At 55.1% G+C, this 24,394-nt stretch overlaps 1 protein-coding gene across 50 annotated transcripts in view; it reads left to right on the top strand.

Annotated features, from left to right (window-relative positions):
* Nucleotides 1–24,394, top strand: part of RIMBP2 (RIMS binding protein 2) — a 352,269-nt gene that overhangs the window by 281,088 nt on the left and 46,787 nt on the right. For all 50 annotated transcript variants that reach the window (XM_054239125.2, XM_078337752.1, XM_078337734.1 and 47 more), the window contains 7 exons: nt 1,686–1,831; nt 3,086–3,162; nt 8,692–8,801; nt 11,689–12,501; nt 16,068–16,219; nt 17,260–17,709; nt 19,739–19,885. In XM_054239125.2, the coding sequence (XP_054095100.2) occupies nt 1,686–1,831; nt 3,086–3,162; nt 8,692–8,801; nt 11,689–12,501; nt 16,068–16,219; nt 17,260–17,709; nt 19,739–19,885 (1,895 nt within the window). The remainder of the gene's footprint in view (nt 1–1,685; nt 1,832–3,085; nt 3,163–8,691; nt 8,802–11,688; nt 12,502–16,067; nt 16,220–17,259; nt 17,710–19,738; nt 19,886–24,394) is intronic.

Below are 24,394 nucleotides of genomic sequence, written 5' to 3'. Positions count from 1 at the left end.
TTTGGGATTAGCCGTACTTTTCTAGAAAACACCTAGAAGCATTACCATTGTGAGAGAGCAGTGTCTGCATCCTGAGGGGCCGGTGGGCACCAACCCCACTTGAAGGCGCTGCACGTTTGGTTTCTCTCCTCAGGCACGATGGCAGGTAAAAGCTGCCAGGGGTTAACGTGCGTTTTCTCTGGAGAGTTGGGTTGGTGTAAGTTCAGTGTGCATACGAGGTGACTGCCGTCTTCACGTCACCATTGTCAGCTGTGTTGTCCTGTGCAGTTCACGGCGGCAGCTGCACGGGCAGCAAGGGCTAAGTTCTGCTGTGGTAACAAGCAGACCCCAGCCTCGGAACGCCGGAGGGCAGTGTTTCCTGTCTGCAAAGTGTCCTGGCCACTGTGTGGGGAGGAACAGTGGCTTTTGCCCACAAGTGGAGCCTGCCACTCACCTCCGGGTTCACTGGCCCGGGTGTTGCTTGCAGAGCAGAGGAGAGGCAGCAGTGGCAGAAGCGGGGAGCCCTGCAGTAGGCCTGCTCTCGGCCGGGTTTCGAAGGCTTCAGGGAGCGGAATCGTTCGATACTCACGTTGCACCTGTGACACACCAAGCCACATTACAGTGAAGAAAACAGGGTCCTGCCCTCCAGGATCGGATGGGCTCACAGGGGACCCATGGCAGGGCTGCCCAGCTGTCCTGCCCATCACTCCTTCAGCCTGGGGCTGTGGGGCCTGCAAGGGGGGGCTCCTAGGGCAACCATTATTGAAATACTCCTCATGGTGTTTTGAATCATTTACACTTCCCAGTTTGGACTCAGCAATTTATATTCGTCAGTGAGGTGACGGTCATGTGATGGCTACAGAGGGCCAGGGGACCCCAGGAGGAGGCATCCTCATCCCCAGGGGTGCAGAGCCTGTGAAGGAAGCAGCCGCGTCGTGCTCACACCTGGATCCTGGTGAAAATGTCACGCGGCCGTCTGACACCCAGGCCAGTGTCAGTCTCGGGGCTCACCATTCCCTTCCAGGCAGGAGGACAGGGCTCAGCTGCCCCTGAGGACGCAGGGGAATGGGACAGGATGGGAGGAGAAGCACTTCAGTCCTTGCACATCTCGTCAAGAGTATTTTTTGGCCACAAACCCACCCCTTTGGCCAGTTAGGACTCACCGGGTCACCAGTGACGGCAAAGCCAACCTAGACTGCTGTGAGGAAGAAGGAGTCAGTCTGTCCTCTGGAGCAGATGAAGAGCCAGGAGACGCCTTCGGTACATCTCGAACCAGGGGCTCCAAGCCCGTCACCAGGGTCTGGTTTCACTCCGCCTCGCATTGGCAGGTGCTGTCCTCAGTGAGCGCTCCTCTTCCAGGTGCAGGAGGTTTGCGGCCTCCCTGAGCCTTGTGGCCGCTCAATTTTAAGCCAAGGAAAGGAGCAACCTCTTTGCCGTCAACTCTCCTTCAATTCCATCTGCCCGTCCTCGTCCTGTGCCCCCAAACGAGCATTACAGCCAGGGTGACTCTGCCCACTGGACGGGCCCAGAGCTGAGGGTGGGGTCACACCAGCCTATGTTGATGGGGAGTAGGAGATGGGTGGACCCCAAAATGAATCTCAGTGGCTGATGCCAAAGAGGAGAAGGGCGCCCGGGCAGGCGAATGACTGATGCACTTATACTGTCTTATTTACTTTTTTCAACTTGTTTTTGATGTTCGCGGCCAGGTCAGGAGAGCGCGATCGGAAGCGGCAGTGCGATCCGTGAATATATCCGGCCCCTTCCACAGCCTGGTGACAGGCCGGAGCCTCTGTCTGCCAAGCCCACCTTCCTGTCCAGATCCGGTAGCCCAAGATGCAGATCTGAGTCCGACGTGAGTGCCGCCTGAGGGCCCGCCCACTGCCTGCCTGCCCGCCTCCTCACATGCCTGCCTGCCTGCATGCCTGCCCACCTGCCCGCCCGCCTGCCCGTCTGCCCGCCCATCTGCATGCCCGCCTGCCTGCGCCAGGGTATCTGGAGTGGATGTTGGCCAGTCTGTCCATCTTCCCCGCCCTCCTCCCTCTCTTCCTCCTGGTTGGTTCTTCCCTTCGCCCCTGTTAATTCCCTGGCCTATATGTGGGACATGGGGGCCCTGCAGTGAACACAGATGACGTCCCTGCTCTAATGGGGGAACACCGGCAAGGCAGCTCTGAGAAAAGCGAATCCCATCCAGGGGTGTGAGGATGTCGCAGTGAAGGCCTTGATGCAGAGATGGCCGGGAGGGGCCGGTGGGGGGCCCTGGGTGCTTTGATAGGAAGGGGCTGGTGTGGCTGGAGAGGGGACGGGTGTAGGTGCAAGCTGAGGGCGGGGCAGAGAACAGCACTTGGCTTTTTGTCCAAGTCCAAGGTGAAGCCATTGGAAACCATTAAGGCAGGGAGTGACATGGCCTAATTTCTGCTGAAAGGCTGCTCCAGCCTGTGTGGGGAATGTACTGGGGGAGTGGCAGTGGAATCACGGGGTGTGTGTGGCGGGGGTTGTGCGCATCCTGCTTGGGTTTATCCCCACCCCTGTGAGAAAAGCTCACGCCTGCTGACTCCCAGGGTCACTGTCAGAAACACATGGTGGGATCTCCACACTCCACAAACCCCCAGACAGCAGGAAGAGAGGGTGGGGGCTGGCACTGGGCATGTCAGATGGGGAGGGGGTCCCTCCTCCACAGACTGAGCCCCTGGAGGCCACGTGCCCAGAGCCGCATGCAGCCTCATGTCTCCCACAGACCCCGCAGGGCCTGCCTGCTGCCCCAAGCGTCTCATAGCCTGGGGACAATTCTGCTGGGGACAGGCCCTGCCTTCCCCCTTCAATTCTGCTGGGGACAGGCCCTGCCTTCAAGCCTTACCTTGCTGTTTGGGGACTGGGTTCTCTACAAACACAGAGGGAGCCTGTGTGACTAATAGGTCTACACCGAGGGACCACCTTCCTTTCTGGGCCCATATGTGGGGGTGTGGGGTGGCAGTGCCTCCTGGGGGTGCCGCAGTCTCCAGCCATCCCTCCCGGGGTCCAGAAAGCTGTGAGGCTTTCCCGTGTGCCGTGGGCATGGGGTGGGATGCCTCTAGCTTCAGTAACCTCACAACCATTGTGTCCTTCCCAGATGGAGAATGAACGGAATTCCAATACCTCAAAGCAGAGATACTCGGGGAAGGTCCACCTCTGTGTCGCCCGCTATAGGTAAGCGCGGTCCCTCTGTGTCCCCCGACCCCCTGGAGCATGGACGTTTTCAGGCAGATAAGATGTTGGGCCTAGGAACATTCTGGGGGCTGAGAAGGTCCCTTCTCCCAGGGCCGAAGAGAAGGTGGGATTTCAGCCTGGCCTGGAGGCCGAGCAGAGTTTGGTGGACAGAGTTTGGGTGTCAGGCAAGCCTCCCCGGGCTGCCGTGGCAGCAGATCACAGACCTGAAACTACAGATTTATCCTCTCGTGACCCCTGAGGCAGAAGTCTGAGATGGAGGTGTTGGCGGGCCTTGCCCCTGAGGGCTCCGAGGAGGGGTCCTTGCTGCCTCTTCCCGCTGCTGGAGCCCAGGCGGCCCTGGCTTATAGCTGCGTGGCTGCAGTCCGTGCCTCCGTCCCCTGCTCCGGCGCCTCCCTGTGCCTGTCCCCTGCATTCTCCCTTCTTGCTGTAAGGATACACGTCCCCAGATTAGAGTCTGCCCCGCTGCAGTGTGGTCTGTCCTAACTCCATCGTGTTCACAAAGACTGTTTCCACATGCAGTCCCGTTCACAGGTGCAGGGGTTTAGCCACGAGTGTGTCTTTCCAGGGGACAGGATTCAACCCACACAGGCAGCCACCGAGAGTGAAAGAGGGGCGTGTCCAGAGCCCCGACCTCCCACTGCTGAGAGTGAAAGAGGGACGTGTCCAGCGCCCCGACCTCCCACTACTGAGAGTGAAAGAGGGGCGTGTGCAGCACCCCGACCTCCCACTACTGAGAGTGAAATAGGGGCATGTGTCCAGTGCCCCGACCTCCCACTACTGAGAGTGAAAGAGGGGCGTGTGTCCAGAGCCCCGACCTCCCACTACTGAGAGTGAAAGAGGGGCGTGTGTCCAGAGCCCCGACCTCCCACTACTGAGAGTGAAAGAGGGGCGTGTGTCCAGAGCCCTGACCTCCCACTATTGAGAGTGAAAGAGGGATGTGTCCAGAGCTCCGACCTCCCACTACTGAGAGTGAAAGAGGGATGTGTCCAGCGCCCCGACCTCCCACTACTGAGAGTGAAAGAGGGATGTGTCCAGCGCCCCGACCTCCCACTACTGAGAGTGAAAGAGGGACATGTCCAGCGCCGGCTCTCCCTCACCCTCACCCTCTCCTGGTGCTGTAGGCTGCATCTTGTGGCATGACAGCCACTGCGTGGGCTTCCCCGCCGGGGCCTTCGGCCTCTGAGCTCACTGAGAAGTAACAGGAACCAGCTTTGTCCCACACATCTCAGGTCCTCGACGGAGCCTCCGCAGAGGCGGACATGGGCGAGGATGAGCGGCCCCCGGACTGCACTCCCTGGTCATCAGGAGAGCAGGCTGCAGCCAGCTGTGCCCACAGGTGGACGCTTAGCTCATCAGCCAGGGGCAGCAGGCCCAAGACACCACCATCACCCCCATTTCTTTGCGCTCATGAAGACCCGGCCTTTTGTCTCACAGACGCTGCAACAGCTCTGAGTGTGGGATCGGCCCGGGGCCGATCTGAGGGTAGTTCAGAGGCAAATACCCCTGCCCTTTAGCTGGCATCGGGCAGCCAGAGTCCCCCTCACTGGGTCTCTGCAGTCTGTTTAGGGACCAAGCTTCGGCTTAGATGCCACCCTCACTAGATCCTTAGACCTTGTTCCTGCAGAGGGGATGACTTGATTTCAACCAGTCCGTCCACCTCGAAGACCTTTGCTTTCTCCAGTGAGAGCTGTTTCCAATAACCATTGAGAGGATCTGCGGGTCACTTTCTGCTTGTTGGTACGACACCAGTTTCACCAACACAAACCCGTTGCCAAGGTTCAGGTAGCAGAAGCACTGGGTGGCTGCCCCTGGGCTGTGGGCTCCCCAGTTAGAATCCAGCCCAGGCAAACAGGAGTGCCGGCTGCCTGCGGTGGGGGCACGCCCACCGTCCACTCATCTGTCACAGTCCCGGAGGACCAATTCACACAGTGGTGAGAGGCAGTTGCACGCAGACAAGATGTAGAGGGCACAGTTGACGGGGCTGGATGAAGACCCAGTCCCACGCCGGGCTCCCTCTGTCCTGTCCTTGCTGTGCGTGGAGCAGGCCCAGGTGCTGCCATTCACCGAGCCCTCAGTGCCAGCACAGGGGCAGCCCAGGCTGGTGTTCTCTGGGCCTGGCACAGGCGGAGGTGGCTTCCCAGCCAAGCAGGGTCCTGGTGGGCCACAGCCGCCTTCCTTTCCAACCATGAGCCTTGTCCAATGAGGCTGCCACTTGCGACCTATGACGGCCAACCACAGACAGTGACTGGGCTTGTGTTCCTGCCACTTCCATAGAAAGGCCATGGCTTATTCCAGGGGAGCTTCCCTAGAGCTAATGCCCTCTGAGGGCTGACCACGGCTGGTGCGGCCCCAGGGAGAGTGGCGGCATGAGGGACCCCCGCGTCCTGAATTCCGCTGGGGAAAGGCCCTGCCTTTGAGCCTTACCTTGTGTTTGGGGACTGGGTTCTCTACAAACACAGAGGGGGCCTGTGTGACTGAGGGGTCCTCACTGAGCAGCCATCTTCCTTTCTGGGCTCGTGCGCAGGGCTGTGAGGCAGTGCCTTCTGAGGGTGCCACAGTCTCAGGCCATCCCTCCTGGGGCCTCTCCCGTGGCCACCACCAGCCACGGCCCACGCACATTCTCCTTACCTCACTCTTTTTCAGTGATATTCCTATTTTACTGGTGATGGTTTTATGCCTTTTTTTTTTTTTTTAACACCCACCTTCCCCAAAACCAATCCAAGTCAGACTGTGAGGAGCACGTAGTGGCGGTCCCCGAGAGAACTGGTTCTGAGTTCTCCAAAGGCCGTTAGAGCCCCTGAGAAGTGGCTTTGGCAGGAGGTGGGGGGTTGTGTTTTCTGCCCGGGTCTAATCAGTGTCCCTTCATGCTGCCATCATTCATGGCTTAGACGCTTCTGTAAGCCAAAAGCTTCTTGCTCACCCGGGCACTCACTCTGGGTGCTGAGGCAGCCTCTCCCCGCCCTCCACGCAGGGGCTGCCCCGGTGTCCACATCTCCTCCCTTCCATCTCTTGCAGCCTCTGCTGCAGGCAGAGCCTTGCTGAGGGCTCCTGGGGACTTCCCACCAGAGGTCCAGGTGAGGCTGGCACATTCCTTTGCCAGCTGTGCGGAGACAGGGTCCTTGCCACATGGTTCAACCGTTTGCAGTGTGTAGCCCGGGCCTGCCGCTGTGCTCACAGATGCCATGTCCACGTGCAGGAGGCTCCCATCGCCCCCCAGAAGCCATTTCCGTCAGCGATCATCTGTCCCTCCTCCCGCACCTCCCGTGCTGAGTGACTCCTCACCCACCTCCCACCTCCATCTCTATGGAGTCCCTGCTCCCGTCCGTGATCACCCATCCCTCCTACCCCACCTCCGGTCCTGAGTGGACCCCTGACCCACCTCTGTCTCTATCGAGTCCCCGCTCCAGATGTGTCCCGTGGCTGCATGCACAGCACACGGCACGTGGTGGCTTCTGCCCTGAGCACCCACAAGGCTTCATGGTGTCCAGCATACACAGGCAGGAGCACCCATGAGGTTGTCTCAGCAGCGCCATGTTCTATCCTAGGATCTCCCACTTCTGATCTGCGCCCTCACCAGCCGGGAATTCCACCCTCTCGGAGTGTGTTTCCCTCTTGACCTCCACGGCTTCCCTCTCCCTCTCTCGGGGTGCATCCTTCCCACCTGCAGAAGCTTCTCTTCCTGAGCATCAGGTGTGGGTGCTCCTGGTCCTCCCGCTCCCTGCCTCCTCCTCCTCTGAGAACACTCTGCCAGCTTCTGTGTCTCAGCTGTCTACGCATCCAGACCCCCCCGGCAGAACCCCTGCAGAGCCCCGTTCGGTGACTTGTATCCCCTCCTGCTCACCCTGAGGCCAGAAAGCTGCAAGTCCTCCTGCACCTCGCCCCCTGAGCCCTGCATCCAGGCAGCCCGCACTTCCACAGCCTCCTAAGTCGCTCCCCGACCACATTCCTTTGCTGAAGCTCCTGCACCAAGCCCTGTCCACACAGCACCCAAGAGGCCTCTTTGTAAACGCAAACACGATCGTGTCACTCCCTGGCTTAAAACCCTTTCAGAACGTCCCACAGCTCGTGAGATCATGTTGAAACCACCCTGGCCCCTGCCAACCTCATCTCTCTCCTGCCTGCCTCTGGGCCTTGGCACACGCTGTTCCTCCTTCCAGAAGCTCCTGTCCCGTTGCGCCCCTGAGTGTTGCGTTAGGAGTTGCTCCATGTCTGTTCCTGGTGCACAGTCCTCTGGGCCGACTTGCCGGGTGTGTCAGGTGCTTCGATTGTGTTCCTAGACCTCTGCACTCTGACTGTGAGGGGCCACATGACCTGGTGTGGTTAAAACTGCGTGGGACGGGTCAGGAGGTCTCAGCTCTGGTCCCACCCCACCCCACCCCACCCACTTCATCAGCTTGTGACTTTGGGCATGTCGCATGACCTCACGCAGCCTTTGAAATTGGGGGCGTCACCTTCTCTGTTTTCCTAAGATTTAAAGGCCCCCAAACAAAACGTGCTTAAAAGTGTTGGTAAACTGACAGCCCCCCTGATGTGTGGATCGTTTTTCATCATAATTATGACAGTGCCTGGCTATCTTCCCCAACTATCAAGAATGTTGTTTTCATTTTTTAATGAGTTCTTCACTTATTTTAAGTTAATTTGCCTTTTATTTAGAAAAGCCCCAATTCTTCTGAATTTGTTTCATGCATTTGATTTTCCAAGCTGGACACGGCTTTGAAAATTCTTAATCCCAGTGTGTTGAGGACTGGAGAATATGGACACTCTTACCTTTCTGCGGGTGGGGTGGGGGAGGGTCATCATGCATCTGTTTTTCTGAGATTTTGACTGTCCACCCCCAAGACCTTAAAAATGTAGATATAGATGCCTTTGACCAAACAGATACATTTGCTAGGATTTGTCATTAGTAAGAAATCGTGGAAGTGCACAAAAATGTGTCTATAAGAATATATACTGCAACGCTCTATTAGTCAGAAGTGAGGGGAAACATCCACGCCATGTTAGGAAGAGGGTTAGAGGAAGGATAACATACTCAGTGGAATACTCTACAGCCATGAAAAAGAATCTGGTACAAATATTTCATGAGGCAGAAGTATAGAATGCTATCTTGCAAGGTCAGAGAATAAGCAGATTGCTAAATAGTAGATGCGATTCCCTTTTCGCTAAATTATTGAAAGATTTACTTCACGTTTACTTGTTAATTTGGAGATTTATGTTATGGCAGAAGAGGTAAGTGTGCATAAAATGTCAGAATCATAAGCCTGTTATCTGATGCAAAGAGTTCTGGGCATATAACTTTGTTTTGGAATTGCACTCTTACTTTGAGTCTGTGTGTGTGAGCTGGCAGCGGCCTGAGTTTCCCAGGAATAGTGCCCAGCAGCCCTGAACTGTGTGTGGGTTTGTATTCCCTAGGAGTGGGGAGAAGCCATGTGCCCGCCCAGCGTTCCGAGGGGCAGGGTGCGGGATGTGTCCTGCAGATCCTCTAACATAGGAACTGTGTTTTTCCTGCAGCTACAACCCCTTCGATGGACCAAATGAGAACCCGGAAGCTGAGCTGCCCCTCACAGCGGGAAAATACCTCTACGTCTATGGAGACATGGATGAGGATGGGTTCTATGAAGGTCTCTGTTGGAACGTGGCTGTGGCGGACCTAGGCTGGGCGGGTCCACCCTGCAGACCAGCTCATCCGGGGGCCTGACTGATGTGCAGGGCTCCCAGCATACCCCCAGCCGCCCAGGCCTCTGCTCCGACCCTGCCCCACTGCATAATTTTCTCCTCTTTGAAGACTGGAAAGAAACCTGGGTGGGGTTTTTAATGTTCAGCTCCAAGCTGACCCCTGACACGTGGTAGATGTTTTCCGCTAATCTCTGCAGGGCTGTGGCAGCTATTTGCAGACACACGGCACCAAGAGACCCTTTGCTTCCAGAAGGGTTTCTGCTGCCCTTGTCTTTCAGCCCAGCACCCTCGGGGGCTCCCAGAGGCCTCGTCTCTGGCAGAGCCTTGTTCTGTTCCAGGTGACCCCATGGGAAGTTGGCTCTTGGTACCTGTGGAAGGCCCCTTGACTTTGAGGCCCTGTTGTCAACTTAGGGGGTGGCCCCAGGTCGTCCCTGCTCATTCCCTTGAAGTCCCCCCTCAGAATTTGAGTTGGGGGAATGTGAACCCTCTATCTGAAATGCCCCACCTTTTGTTGCCTTTTTAGCTTGAGGCTAAACACGTAATAGGACCAGCAGCCCAGAAATCAACATTCTAAAGGATTTGGTTCCCTAACTCCCTATGGGTTTCAACTGTGCTGGACAAATAGCATTTTGTCTTCCTCTTCCCCTGAGCAGAAGGAATATTTCTTGCTGAGCTTGCAGCTTTCTCTTTCATGACCTTGTGCTGTCTTCTCAGAGCAGATGGAGGCCCCGGGTGCTTTTCCTGGGTGTTTGCTTGGGGTGAGGTTGGGTCACTTCTAGAGGCTTCCGTGAGCAGGAGCCCAGGAGGCAAGCTGCCCCACTCGCGCTCACTCACCAGCTGTTCTTGGCTCTGGATGGTCCAGCCAGCAACTCTCAGCACAGCTGGTAGCAAAGCAGTTTGAATTCTTCCTGTAAGTCCACATCATCACCACTTATTTTCACATAAGCACAGAAATATGTGCCCAAGGCAGCTGCCAGGAAACCTGCCATCGAAGTCTCTGGAACTTTCTCACCATGCATTGAGCCCACAGAAGCTTTCCAGGAGCCTCTTTGCAGGCAGGGATCAAAACTCAGGGCTCGATTGCCTGTGTGACAGCAGGAAACGTCCTTTACCTCTTTGTGCCTCAGCTTCCTGTGCTATAGAATGAAGATAGTAATAGTACCCACTGCATAGAGATTCTGTGAGGATGAATGAGGTAATAGATATGAAGGCCTTAGGATAGAGCTTAGCACATAGTAATTGTTCAATAAATAGTACCTATCACCACATTATAATCATTGTAACCATCACCATCATCATCACCACCGTCATCACCGCCACCATCATCACCAGTGTCATCACCGTCACCACAGCCACCATCACCATCATCACCACTGTCATCACTGCCACCATCATCATCACCATCATCACCATCACCATCATCACTGCCACCATCATCACCATCACCATCACCATCATCACCAGTGTCATCACCGCCACCATCACCATCATCACCAGTGTCATCACTGCCACCATCATCATCACCACTGTCATCACCACCATCACCATCATCACCAGTGTCATCATTGCCACCACCATCATCACCACTGTCATCACCGCCACCATCATCACCATCACCATCATCACTGCCACCATCATCACCATCACCATCATCACTGTCACCATCATCACCATCACCATCATCACCATCACCATCACCGTCATCACCAGTGTCATCATGGCCACCACCATCACCATCACCATCATCACCGCCACTACCTCGTCGTTATCACCACCAGCATCTCCTATGCCAAACTGAAGATTTTTAAATAGCATATCCTCAGTGCAAAGGATTGGTTGCTGCCAGACCCACGCCCTAGGTGGAGGTTTGGAACAGAATCCATGTCCTTCTCCTTTATTTTGTTAGAATCCAGGCCTAATTAAATGGCTGACATGGCCTCCCCTGGGCCACAGCACGTCACAGGCTCCCCTGAGGCAGGGGGTCTTTTGGGAGCAGAATCTAGCGTTGAGCATTTCCCAGCCCCTCTCTGAGGGTCTGTGAGTGCCTTGTGATGAACTGGGGGAGACGGTCCATTCTGAGTCTGTGCTGGAAGATCCCCCAAACTGCCTCATCTCTCAGGCCCCTCTGAACGCTTCTCTGTTTTCTGGACCTCTGCTGTCAGCAGCCTTGTGAGCCCCACTAACAGAGAGCACACAGAAGTTAGACGTTCACAAAACACAGCTGTCCCCACTACGTCCACTCAGCCACAGGAGCTTTTGACTTTTTTTTTTTTTTTTGCCACTTGTGATCCGGACACCAAATTGATAGTTTTGTTTCACATCAAGTTGGACATATCGTGGATTGATTAGGATGTGCCCAGCGCTTTTCAAGGGGAACAGGAAGTCACCTTTTCATTCTTATACTGAATCAAAAAGCATAGATGTTTATTTTCTTAATCTCCAAAAGCCACTGAGTCGACTGACTTGTGCTTCTAATATGTATTTCCTTGCACTGTTGTGGTCCAGCTGTCACCTGAGGGCTGGGTATTCAGTGGTCCTGAGGTCCCTGCTGCCCCCGAGTATTGTCCGAGCTTGGAGGGGGTAGTCAGTGTCCGTACACGGATACACAAGCATGATGGTTTCAGCTTGCGATAAGTGTCATGGAGAAATCCAGACTGGGCCACGGGGATGGAGGAGCTGGCCCTGGAATGGGCTCCTGGGAACAGCAGAGGAGCCCCAGGGCAACCCTGTTGCTCTGCCTTAGGGTCCTGGTGGGGGAGGCGGGAGTATGCTGGGGGCCTTGAGGCCCCTCCTGTGTTGTCTGGGCCATAACTCTGTCCTTGTACCCAACAGGAGAGCTCCTGGATGGCCAGAGGGGCCTGGTGCCCTCCAACTTTGTGGACTTTGTGCAGGACAACGAGTCTCGGTTGGCAAGCACGCTGGGGAGCGAGCAGGACCAGAACTTCATCAACCATTCCGGCATCAGCCTGCAGGGAGAGCACATCCTGGACCTCCACTCCCCGACCCACGTGGATGCAGGCATCACTGACAACGGCGCTGGGACGCTGGATGTGAACATTGACGACATAGGAGAAGACATCGTGCCTTACCCCAGAAAAATCACCCTCATCAAACAACTCGCCAAAAGTGTCATTGTGGGCTGGGAGCCCCCAGCGGTGCCACCGGGATGGGGAACCGTGAGCAGCTACAACGTCCTGGTGGACAAGGAGATGCGCATGAGCCTCACGCTGGGGAGCAGAACTAAGGCCCTCATCGAGAAGCTCAACATGGCGGCCTGCACCTACCGGATCTCCGTGCAGTGCGTCACCAGCAGGGGCAGCTCGGACGAGCTGCAGTGCACGCTGCTGGTGGGCAAGGACGTGGTGGTGGCCCCGTCCCACCTGCGGGTGGACAACATCACGCAGATCTCCGCCCAGCTCTCCTGGCTGCCCACCAACAGCAACTACAGCCACGTCATCTTCCTCAACGAGGAGGAGTTCGACATCGTCAAGGCCGCCAGGTACAAGTACCAGTTCTTCAACCTGAGGCCAAACATGGCCTACAAGGTGAAGGTTCTGGCCAAGCCCCACCAGATGCCGTGGCAGCTCCCGCTGGAGCAGAGGGAGAAGAAGGAGGCCTTCGTGGAGTTCTCCACGTTGCCTGCAGGTGAGCCCCGTGTCCTTCCGTGGGTCCCCCAGGGTGAGAACGCCGGGATGTCACCTGCTCGAGGGGAGGGAAGGTGGGGCGGGCAGAAGTAGAAACCCCCATCGCAACAACATGACCCTGGAGAGTCCCTTAAATCACCCGTGAGGCACAAAGCACTTGTGAGTGTGTGTGTGTATGTGTGTGTGTGACTGTGTGTGAAGTGTATACGTGTGTGTGCGCGACTGTGTGTGAAGTGTGTACGTGTGTGCGATTGGGTATGACTGTGTGTGTGTCTGCATGTGAGTGCGAGTGTGTGTACGTGTGTATGACTGTGTCTGCATGTGAGTGTGTGTGTGTGACTGTGTGTGTGTGGTGTGCGAGAGTCCTTGGAACATGTTAGAGTCCACGTTGTTGACAATGTTTCTGTGAGCACCGGCCTCAACAAGGAGCTCATCCTACAAAAGTCAGGAGGGGAGTGAGCCCCCGGGGGACATGGTTGCATCTTCTGTGTCACACGCTCCCCTGAACACACACTCATTGATTGGGATGGTGCCTGGAAGTGCCTACACGCCTCTCAGAATCATGCTTTTTGGTCCTTGTAAATTTTGTGTAGCGCACGTACGAGGCTTGTGTAAAGGAGATGCGGTTTCATCACAGGAGCTATTTTCGGTTCTGGGCGCAGCAGCAATGGAAACCCCAGTGTCCTTTTCTGCTTTCTCTGCTCAAACGAGGAGCATGATGTGCTCCCTTCCTTTTCTGGGGAGGTAGTAGGGGGCGGGGCAAGTGTGGACACCTCCTTTGTCTTCTTGCTCTTCCTTGTCGGGGTCCCCGTGGTGCTGAGTTACTGGGCAGCGGGTACCCCCTCCTCCGGAAGCCTCTGCTGTGCGCTCTGGTATTCACGAAACCTGTGGTCAGCTAGAGCGTGACGGAGCAGCAGAGCCGGGGCATGCGGGACAGACGTGCCTGCAGGGGGACAGCACATCCGCGTACCAGCTAACATAGGCAGGGTCAGTTCATCTGTGTTACCCGGTGACATTTTATTTCTCCCCACCTGCTGGGAGGTCATCACGAATGCTGGGATAATGAGGCCACCCTCTTTTCACTGACATCTCCCTCGATGCCTTCTGATCAGCGCTGGGGGTGAAGAAGCAGAAACAGCCACAGGCACTCCACAGGGACTTGGGAGGTAAAGGGCGCGTCTCTTGGGGCCATCAGGAAAGGCTCCCCTTGACTTTGAGATGGAGAGAGTCAGGTAGGGGAGGGGGCCCTTAGCACAGAGGTGGGTCCCAGGCTGACCCCCCAGTGACTGGGAATGAGATCTCAGAGTGGGAAGTAAACCGGAGGGCTGTGTCTGTGTTCAGGGAAGAGGGTGTAGTTGGGACAATCACACAGAGGTCAGCATTTCACAGAATTCACGCTCCAACCACACCCCATGTACCATCCCCCATGGTCTTGGGTACTGCCTGGGGATGCTGGTGCAAGGTTGGGTTCTTCAGAGTAACAGAGCCAGTGGGAGATGTGGATATGCTTATATGCGCATACACGCCCACATACACCTCATGTACATACACACCCCCACAGACTCACACCCACATGTACAAATATACATACACCCCCACACACCCACGTACATATACCCCCACAGACTCACATACACACACCCACATATACAAATACACAAACACACACACCCACATACGCCCACAAATGCACACCCCACGTACATACACCCACAGACACCCCACAGACCCACATACACATACACACACACCCACATATACCCACATGCACAAATACACATGCACACACACACCCCACATGCATACACCCACAGATGCCCCATACTCACATACACCCACATACGTCCACAGGCACAAATGCACATATGCACACATACCCTACGTACATACACCCACAGACACCCCCTCAGACCCACATACACATACCCACATATGCCCACATGCACAAATACACATACACACATACCCCATGTACATACGCACACCCACAGACACCCCACAGACTCACATACACCCACATACATCCACATGCGCAAATACACATACACATGTACACAGACACCCCCACAGACCCACATACATATACCCACATATGCCCACATGCACAAATACACAGACACACCCCACGTATATACGCACACCCACAGCCACTCCCACAGACTCACACCCACATCCACAAATAAACATACACACATACACAGACACCCCCACAGACCCACATACACCCACATGTCCACATGCAGAAATACACATATACATGAACCCCCATGTACATACACACCCCCACAGACCCATATACACACACCCACATATGTCCACATGCACGAATACATACCCACACACCCACCCCATATACATACACCCACAGACACCCCCACAGACCCACATACACACACCCACATACACCCACATGCACATATACACATACACACATACACAGACACAGCCAGGGAACCCCCCCACAGACACACCCACATACACCGACATGCACAAATACCCATATACCCCCATAAATCCACACCCACATACACCCTCACATGCACAAATACACACACCTACACTCTCACAGACCCACACACATATACACACATTCGCATATATCCATATACACACACGCATACACAAGTACACATACACACACCCACATATACACATATACACAGATGTATATACATACATATGTACACACATACACCCACATAAACACATATACCCACATACACATGTATACACATACTCCCACATACACATGCATGTGCCCACATATACACACCCACATATACACCTATTCACATACAGACATGTACATCTACACACAGATACATACATACTTACATCTATACAATGTACATACACACATGCATATACGTATGCATGTACACACACATACATATCATACCTACACAAGTATATTCATGTATACACACATATATTTACATACACATTCACACACATGTACACATTCACACACACGTACACACACACAAGTGGATTCTCAGGTTCACTGATGTCATCAGATCTGGTCTCTCTTCATCTTTGCGTTCTGCTCAATTCGATGGGGTGGTAAATGGGTAATGTGAAGTCCAGGCACAAGGGAGAGGGAGAGGAAAGGGGAAGAAAAGGTGAGAGCACAAGGGGCTGGCAGGGATTGCTTCCGGCCAAGATCCCTCTTCATTTCACCTGCCACACGCCGGCATCTCGTTAGCCCCCTCTGAGCTAATTGTGTGGCTGCCTAGCCAGGCCTGAGACCCCTGGGCGGAGGTCGCTCTGTCGGGTCACAGGCTGAGAGCAGGTAAGATGGTTCCACAGGCAATCCCGGTTTGCATTCTCCAGAAGATGGTGACTAAATGCCGCGTTTAAAGGAGAAGGGCAGCTGTATGTCCTGGTAACTCTACCCAGCCCCACCCTCCCGCCTCACCAGTTTCTGATTTATTTCAACACTGTGTTCTCTTTCCCAGGTGACTTTACCGAATGCTCTCATTTCCAGGTGAGATGGGCAGAGCCCAGTCACGGCTAACCCTCCAGGGCCAGGCCCTGAATGGCTCCGTTCCCTTCTGTCCCTCCCAGGACCCCCAGCACCCCCACAAGATGTCACTGTCCAGGCTGGGGCGACCCCAGCCACCATCCGGGTCTCCTGGAAACCACCCGTGCTGACACCCACCGGGCTGTCCAACGGGGCAAACGTTACCGGCTACGGCGTGTATGCCAAAGGGCAGAGGGTGAGTTTTTGTTGGCCGGGGGCCTTGTTAGGCGCTAATGCAGCAGGGACTGGCCTGATATTTGCCTGGTGGAGGAAGCAGGGCCCGCTCTTCCAGCGGTGATCACTGGGGCACCCTTAGCCCCAAAGACTCCGCCAGCGGGTACAAAGCAACACCCACCATGCCCCAGGGCCCCTTCCTCATTTCCAGCATTCCCACTACCTCCCTCCCCTCACTCCTCCTCTGCCCTCCTCTGGGTATTAAAAATGCAGGAGAGTGGCCTCCAGATCAGAACCTTCTTGACTGATGACTGGCTTATTAATTTCAACAAACTGAGCCTTAGCAAGATGCCACCCATGGCCGAAGGCACGCCCCTCCTTGAATACTGCCGGGTCTTCACATTTACAGGTGACCAGGCCTTGACTCCAAGAAATGGATATTTCCCTGGTGCCTGGTGTAGGGAACCAAGGATACCAGCCCCCACCCCTGCCTGGTGTGCAGTAGGAGTGTCTGCCCCTGGGGAGGGCTTGGGAAAACAGCTGCTCCTCAGCATCCCCAGCTGCGCCTGCAGGAGCAGGGCTGACTTGGAAACAGAGGCAGTGCATCTGCCTGGGCCGCCTCCTGCAGACTCCCGTGCTCTGAGGGGGAAGCCCCAGCGTGGCCCGGCCCCTGCAGGGGAGCCCTGAGCTCTGCCCTCTCCCAGCAGGGCATGTTGGCCTCTGCCCCAGCCCCTCTCTTCCTTCCAGCTGTAGCAGGAATAAACCTGACACTACTCTGCTCTCTGGCCCCTGCATCTACCCAGAATGGGTCCAGAGGGTGGAAGATAAATGGTTGACGTCACTGGCCTCACCGGGAACTCTTTCCACTCTTGGGGCCTGAGGTCTGTGAACGTGCCCCCAACCCCTTCCTGGAGCTTTCATACCTGGCGGGGTTGTTGGAGTTGGGGGTCACTGGGCATGATCCTTTACACAGGGCATCTGGCCTGAGGATTGGCCCACTCCCCACACAGGACCATGGGGCTCATCTTGGGTACCCAGTGAGCCAGCTCTGTCTGTCCACAGGTGGCTGAAGTCATCTTCCCCACGGCAGACAGCACAGCCGTGGAGCTTGTGCGACTGCGGAGCTTGGAGGCCAAGGGCGTGACCGTGCGGACATTCTCTGCCCAAGGCGAGTCCATGGACTCCGCTGTCGCCACCGTTCCCCCCGAGCTCCTGGTGCCTCCTACCCCCCACCCGAGATCTGCACCCCTGTCGAAGCCATTAGCAAGTGCTGGAGTCCCTGATACCAAAGACGAGCACCTGGGTCCCCACGCCAGGATGGACGAGGCCTGGGAGCAGAGCCGCGCACCCGGCCCTGTGCATGGGCACATGCTGGAGCCACCCGTGGGCCCCGGAAGGCGGTCACCCTCACCCAGCCGCATCCTGCCGCAGCCACAGGGCACCCCTGTGTCCACCACGGTCGCCAAGGCCATGGCCCGGGAGGCCGCACAGAGGGTGGCCGAGAGCAGCAGGGTAAGGCCGGGGCTCTGCATTGGTGGCTCCTCAGTCCCCCAGCCCCGTGGGACAGCCCGTCATCTCCCCAGCTCATAGAGGGAGCTTGCCGGGAGGGAGGCCACGCTCACCGCACAGCTTTGCTGGTGGACTCCGTCCTGTGCCTGATCCTGATCGAGTTAAAACCGTGCTTTTGATTAACTGTACTCTAAGCACCTCGGGACGCTGACGCAGGCGGGTCACCTGAGCTCAGGAGTTCGAGACCCAGTGTGTAGCCAGATAACTAAGGAAATGCCAGGTGCCTGCCTGGCTTAGAGAGTGGGCTCAGAAACATCCAGGCTTGGGCCTCAGTGTGTGGCAAGGGATCTGAGTTTCCCGGTGGAGTCGGCCAGGACCCACCTTCCTGAACTGGGTGCTTCCTAATTTTGCTGGTTTCAGAGTCCAGGCTACTGTGTGTGTGTATGTGTGTGTGTGTGTGTGTGTGTGTGTGTGTGTGTGTTCTCCTGTAAATCTATACACACATCACTCATGTGCATATGCATATATGGACGAACAGCCGTAGGTAGACGTACCTGTATGCATCCTCACGTATGCAGCATCTGTACTCAGGTGTAGAAGCGCAATGGGTGTATGGGTACCTGTGTACATATTTGCAACCATCCAACTTTGCTGGGTCCAGGAGAGAGCATCTGGATGGTGGTAGGACTGTGTTCCAGATGATGTTTGCATTTTGGAGAAACTGCCTTCAAAGGCAGAGGAACGCCTCCCGTGCAGGGTGGGGGGTAGATGACGTGGGGCTGGGAGCCAGACCGCGTGCCTGCACCCCCACCCAGAGCCCGCTCTTGTCTCTCCTGGTGTGTGAAGCCATTTCCACCTTTGAGGCAGCAGCACAGCCCTGGTCAGGGCCCTCGCCCTGCTGAGTCAGCAGCCTGTAGGTCTCACGGGACCCTACGCTGTCCTCCTGTGAACCTGCCTCTGGGCTGGGGGCCAGGTCAGGGAAACTGAGGCAGGGCACGCACCCTGGGAGGCCAGTGCTGAGCAGCCCAGGTGCATCTAGGAAGACAGAGAGGACGAGGGTGATGCTGGGCAGGGAGCCCCCTTGCACCCCCACCCTGTCCTCTGGAGAGGGCCTGTCCTGGCAGCACCTGGGCACCTCTGGAAAAACTGGAAATCCCGACTCTTCTGTGAAATTCCCTAATTCAATGTTGGCCACTAATAAAAACATCAGACACGGATGTGTGGCCTTTGTATAAGGAAACCCTTCAGAATGGGTGAGTTCACTGTGGCTCTGACTGGCTCATGGGGCAGGAGCCCAGGCCTGTGAGGGCAAGGAAGCCTAGGGCGGGAAAGAACGCAGACAGTTCCATGTCCTGTGCTTCAGGCAAATGTGATTGATCCAAGTATTAACAAAAGCCCAAGGGGACCAGTGGAGGGCGAGGTGTCATCTGTATCCAAACGTTACCTCGTGGAGGGCGAGGTGTCCTCTGTATCCAAACGTTACCTCGTGGAGGGCGAGGTGTCCTCTGTATCCAAACGTTACCTCGAAGGTTAACAAAAAAAGCTGTTCTCGGTGGCTCACGCCTGTAATCCCAGCACTTTGGAAGGCTGAGGTGGGAGGATCACCTGAGCTCAGGAGTTCGAGACCAGCTTGGCCAACATGGTGAAACCCCTTCTCTACTAAAAATACAAAAATTAGCTAGGCGTGGTGGCGGGCAGCTGTAGTTCCAGCTACTTGAGAGGCTGAGGCAGGAGAATCACTTGAACCTGGGAGGCGGAGGTTGCAATGAGTTATGATTGTGCCACTGCACTCCAGCCTGGGTAACAGGGTAAGACTCCGTCTCAAAAAAAAAAAAAAAAAGAGAGAGATTCTGAGGCGTACGGGGCAGGGAGAGGTGGGCAGAGCTGCCCCAGAGCAGTGTGTGTGTTGGGGGTGCCTGGCCAGGCTCTGAGGGGGCTAAAGGGTTGGCGAGTGCAGGTGGGGTCAAGCGTGGCTGACGGTGGCTCCTCCCGAGAGCCCCAGCTCACCGCGGGCCTCCTTTCTCTTTCCAAGTTAGAGAAAAGGAGCGTCTTCCTAGAGAGAAGCAGCGCAGGCCAGTATGCTGCCTCGGACGAGGAGGACACCTGTGACTCCCCTGGCTTCAAGAGGAGGGGCGCCTCGGTGGACGACTTCCTGAAAGGCTCTGAACTCGGGAAGCAGGTGAGTGCCGGCCGGCCAACACCCCCTCCTGGTGGGCACAGGCTGGGAGGGGCCCCGTAAAGATCAAGAGATGTGGGCACTTTCCCCGCTACCTCTGGATCCCTGAGAGAGAGGGAGATGCCCAGCCGGGGTCTCAAGTCATGCTAGATTCCTAAAGTTTAGGCTTAAAGGTGCCTCTACACATACCCTCATTGGGGACAATTTTAAAAGCCTAAGTGCAGGGCTTCCACCCTCCCCCCGGCACCATCCTGGTATCTGGTCGTGGCGGCAGTTTTGCGGGTCCGGGTGGGGTTAGGCTGTGGGTAGCCCCCAGTCTCGGTTCACGCAGAACCTGCCATTCGCTTATTCCCCTCCGTTAACCGGGCAGAGGTTTGTTGGACATCTGTGTGCCAGGGAGGCATCATGGGAGACAAAAGTAACACGGTCAGGATTTGTCCTTCAGAACAGCAAAACCTCGGAGCCGGGCTCGTAAGGAAGACTTCAGCCAGTTTGGGGTTTATGTCTAATTTCCGATGATGTTTATTCTAGTGGAAATGTCCTTGGTGCTATAAAGAGCTAAAATTGTACAACAAGAGGGACTGGGAATAACCCAGGGCCTGGGGAATGCTGACTCGGGAGCTTGAAGATGCTGCAGATATCAGGTCACGTGGTACCCTCTGTACCCGGTCCCACACAAGGCAGCCCACACCCGGAGTGGGGACTGGCATCCCTCAGGCCTGGGTGTATGTCCTGGTGGGTTACAAACCACAAGTGGGCAAGTCCCTGACTCCTCCAGCCATGAGGGTCTTCATCTGGAAGATCAAAACCATCCAGAAACAGAATGTGCACGTAATCATGGCTATGACGATGGAGATGCTTAGCTGCCCACGTCACGGGCAGTCTGCAGGAGGAGGCTGCCGGGTGAATCTGGCTCTCTGTTGTGTCAGGGGTCTCAGCTCCTCTCTTCCATTCTGTTGGCCTTTCTATCATGGTTACAGAGTAGCTGCCATATCTCTCCTATGAGAGCACCCCAAGAAGGAAAAAAGGGATGGATGGAACCCAGACTTCCATCAGTCAGACTTCTATGACACCTCCCTGACCAGATTGAGGTCACGTGGGCACTACCAGAAAGGGACCAGATTCTGGCGAATGGCTTATCAGGGATGTGTCGTCCAGAAGCCCACCGGGATGGCTCCACGGGAGATAGGAGAGCTTCATTGGTGATATCAGCTTGCAGAGCAGCAAGAGGAGGCTCTGGTGTGTGCTGAGGGTACGCTCTCTGAAGAGAGAAGGGCAGGTTGTTTTTATGCCTCACAGGGTCCACATTACACAGGGAGTCACATGCATTCAGGTTGGGGGAAAAGCTGCCCTTCCCTCCAAGGGGAGCCACACATGTGCCGTGAGTAGACATGCTGTAGCATCCTCCATGTGCACTGCAGGGCAGGGTTTTCCTGTTAGAATGAGGTGGAATTGGCTCTTTCATCGAAAGGTGAACCCCAGCACTCAACGCCTAAGCTAAACAGGCCTCAGCCTCTTTAAGCCGAAATTGGGATAGTGTCTACAGTCGCTTATCTGAAGTCGCATGGTCTGGGTTGTCATTGAGAGTTGGGAGGAGTTAGCCCCTCCTCCACAGCTCCTGTTGCTGGGGAGTTTAGCAAGAGTGAGTTTTCTTGCAGCGTAGGAATTTAGACAGCTGCCGTGCCAGCCAGGCCTCGAACCCTGGGTCCCAGCTCACTTTTGTTTCCCTAAGCTTCGGGCCATCTCAGCTGAGAAAGAGGTATTTGTTTTGGTCTTTTGGGTCATAGATGCTTCATTTTCTTGGTGCTGGGCCCTGGATGAGTTCAGGAAATAGGATTTCTGCGGACTGTTGTACTGGTCTGCTGGGGCTGCTGTCACAGTACCACAGATCAGGTGGCTCAAACATCAGAAGTCTGTTTCTCACGGTGCTGCCTGCGGGCTGGAAGCCCAGGAGTGAGGCACCTGCAGGGTTGATTTCCCTGGAGGCCTCCCGAGGCCTGCAGACCATACCTCCTCCCTGAGCCCTCAGGTGGCCTCTTCTCTGTACGCCCCTGGTGTGTTTCCTCTTTGTATAAGGAAAACAGTCCAATTGCATTACGTCCTGCCATCATGATGTCATTTAATCTTAATCTCACTGGTGGTTAAGGCTTCAACATCTGAATGGGGTGGGGCGGGACAGGGAAATACAACCCTGGCCACCACAGTGCAGGTTCTGTGGGGCTTTTAGTATGTTAGCAGGCATGCCAGACACAACTGGCGCATAGTGAGTGTTCAGTAAATGTAAGCTCTTATTTTACGTCTACAGGGAAACCGAGGCCTGCAGAATTAAGAATTTTTGTCCATGATTATGCAGATGGTCTAGCAGAGCTGGACTGAGATGAGAATGGAGGCCTGGAGAATACCTGTTTCCATGCTTTTCCGAACGTGCCATGTTTTCTCTACTTATCCAGGAGTGAATCATTACATTCCCTGACCTCTGCTCAGCCTTTAAACGCAGAGAAAAGGCTGGGGCACTTGTCCAGTGTGGGACCCACACCCCCGTTGGTTCTTGAGATCAGCATTCAGCACTGTCTTACAGCAGCCACGGCCCCAGGTGGCCACGGAGCCCTTGATATGTGGCAGGTGTGACTGAGGCCCTGCATTTTTACTTCTATAAAATTAGTTACAGATTAGTTTACATGTAAACAGTCACATGTGGCCGATGGCCACCATTGCTGACGCCCAGCTCTGGATGGCCACACCTGCTACAAGAGATGACTTTTCTAGATAAGAGTAGAAACGCGGCAGCAGAAACACAGCTCTGAGCTTCTGAGAGCCCCTCGGTCCCTCTGATGAGACCGCAGAGGAAGTCTGCTTGGCCAAGCACGCCGTTCCCATGTTTTCGGCTTGCCTTCCTTTTTAACCCAGCAAACAGGTCGGTTTCTATGAAAATTTAGAAAGCATTAATATGTAGCAGCATCCTTTTATGTTGCATTCATTTATCTGACAAGTGATACTTGTTTTTCTTTTACAGTCGAGATATTTTCTTTAAAGGTAACATTAAACACTGATTCAATTTGAAGAATGCAGATGGCGTCTGGCTGGGTGACGCATCATGACGCAGGTGGCTGAAGCTGAGCCGCTGCTCAGACTGCCGGCTTTACAGGAAGCGTTCCCTGACCGCCGGCTTCCCCACACCGCCCGCCCTGTCTCGTGCCCCCTTAACTCATGCGCTGTCCCGTCTGCTCAGAGTCACTGACGTTCTAGCTGGTGGAAGCTGCCACTTTGAGTTGACTACAGTATCTCTAGCATTTCACACATAGTAGGAGCTCAATGAATACCTGTCAAATGAATGAATGAGAGAAGGAAGGCTGAGGGTAGCTGGCACGTTTGCTCTGAAAAAATTGCCTCCATTCTTCTAATATTGCAGGTGTATTTTTGTAAGTCCACAATGAGAAATGCTTACTATACCCATAAACAGTATCTTCAGGTATCTATGTTTAAAAGTATTTCACTGACCAAGTGTAGGTCTTGATGACTACATGGGGTACTTACTGTGTAAAGACTGTCACACACGGCCAGGTGTGGTGGCTCGTGCCTGTGTTCCCAGCACTTTGGGAGGCCAAGGCAGGTGGATCGCTTAAGGTCAGGAGTTCAACACCAGCCTGACCAACATGGTGAAACCCTGTCTCCACTAAAAATACAAAAGTTAGCCAGGCGTGGAGGTGGGTGCCTGTAATCTCAACTATGCAAGAGGCTGAGGCATGAGAATGACATGAGAATGGGAGGTAGATGTTTCACTGAACTGAGATCACGACACCACACTCCAGTCTGGGCAACAGGGTGAGACGAAATACAAAGACTGTCGCAGTCAAGTTAATCAGCACGCCCATGCTGAACACAAGGCCCCCAGAACCCACTCCGCATGTAACCAAAAGTCTCCACCCTTATGAAATCTCAGGAAAGAGGCTTTTAAGAGGAATCTGCGATTTTTCATCTGGGGAAGCAGAGGTGTTTTTCTCTGAGTGGCAAGACCGAAGCTTGCTATAATGACGATCAAAATCCTTGGGAGGCTTTGCCTCAGCTTCTCTGTAAGTGAAATGTATAGCCATGGACCTCCCGCAGGATGTGGGCTCAGCACCTCCCCTCTCCCCATGGAGGGCTGCCTGCCACTGAGGACTGGACACGGCCCTGTATCCCCCAAGGAGGCACCTGCTCGGTGGAGTTTGGAGGCCATGTTCTCTGTCTGCAGAGGTGGGCCCAGCCGTCGTTTACTGGCTGAGCGCCTTTGGCCCCTCACTGGACATCTCACGGAAATGCTGGCTACCTCTGCTTAGAATACCAGTCCAGGAGTGGGGAGGGCTGACTTGAAGCATCTGGCTAGTGCTGGACACTCCCTTCCATCCCAAGAGTTGGCCCCTAGCTCGCTGCTGGGTTAAATAAAGTGAGACTGTGCTGTGGCACAGGACGTCTCTGCCTGGGGGTCTTGGGGGGGGCCTTGTGAGATGCAGTTTCACCTTCGTTTATCCATGT

Source organism: Callithrix jacchus, chromosome 9 (assembly GCF_049354715.1).
Source record: "Callithrix jacchus isolate 240 chromosome 9, calJac240_pri, whole genome shotgun sequence".
Taxonomy (NCBI): Eukaryota; Metazoa; Chordata; class Mammalia; order Primates; family Cebidae; genus Callithrix; species Callithrix jacchus.
This window is presented reverse-complemented; position numbering and strand designations above follow the sequence as displayed.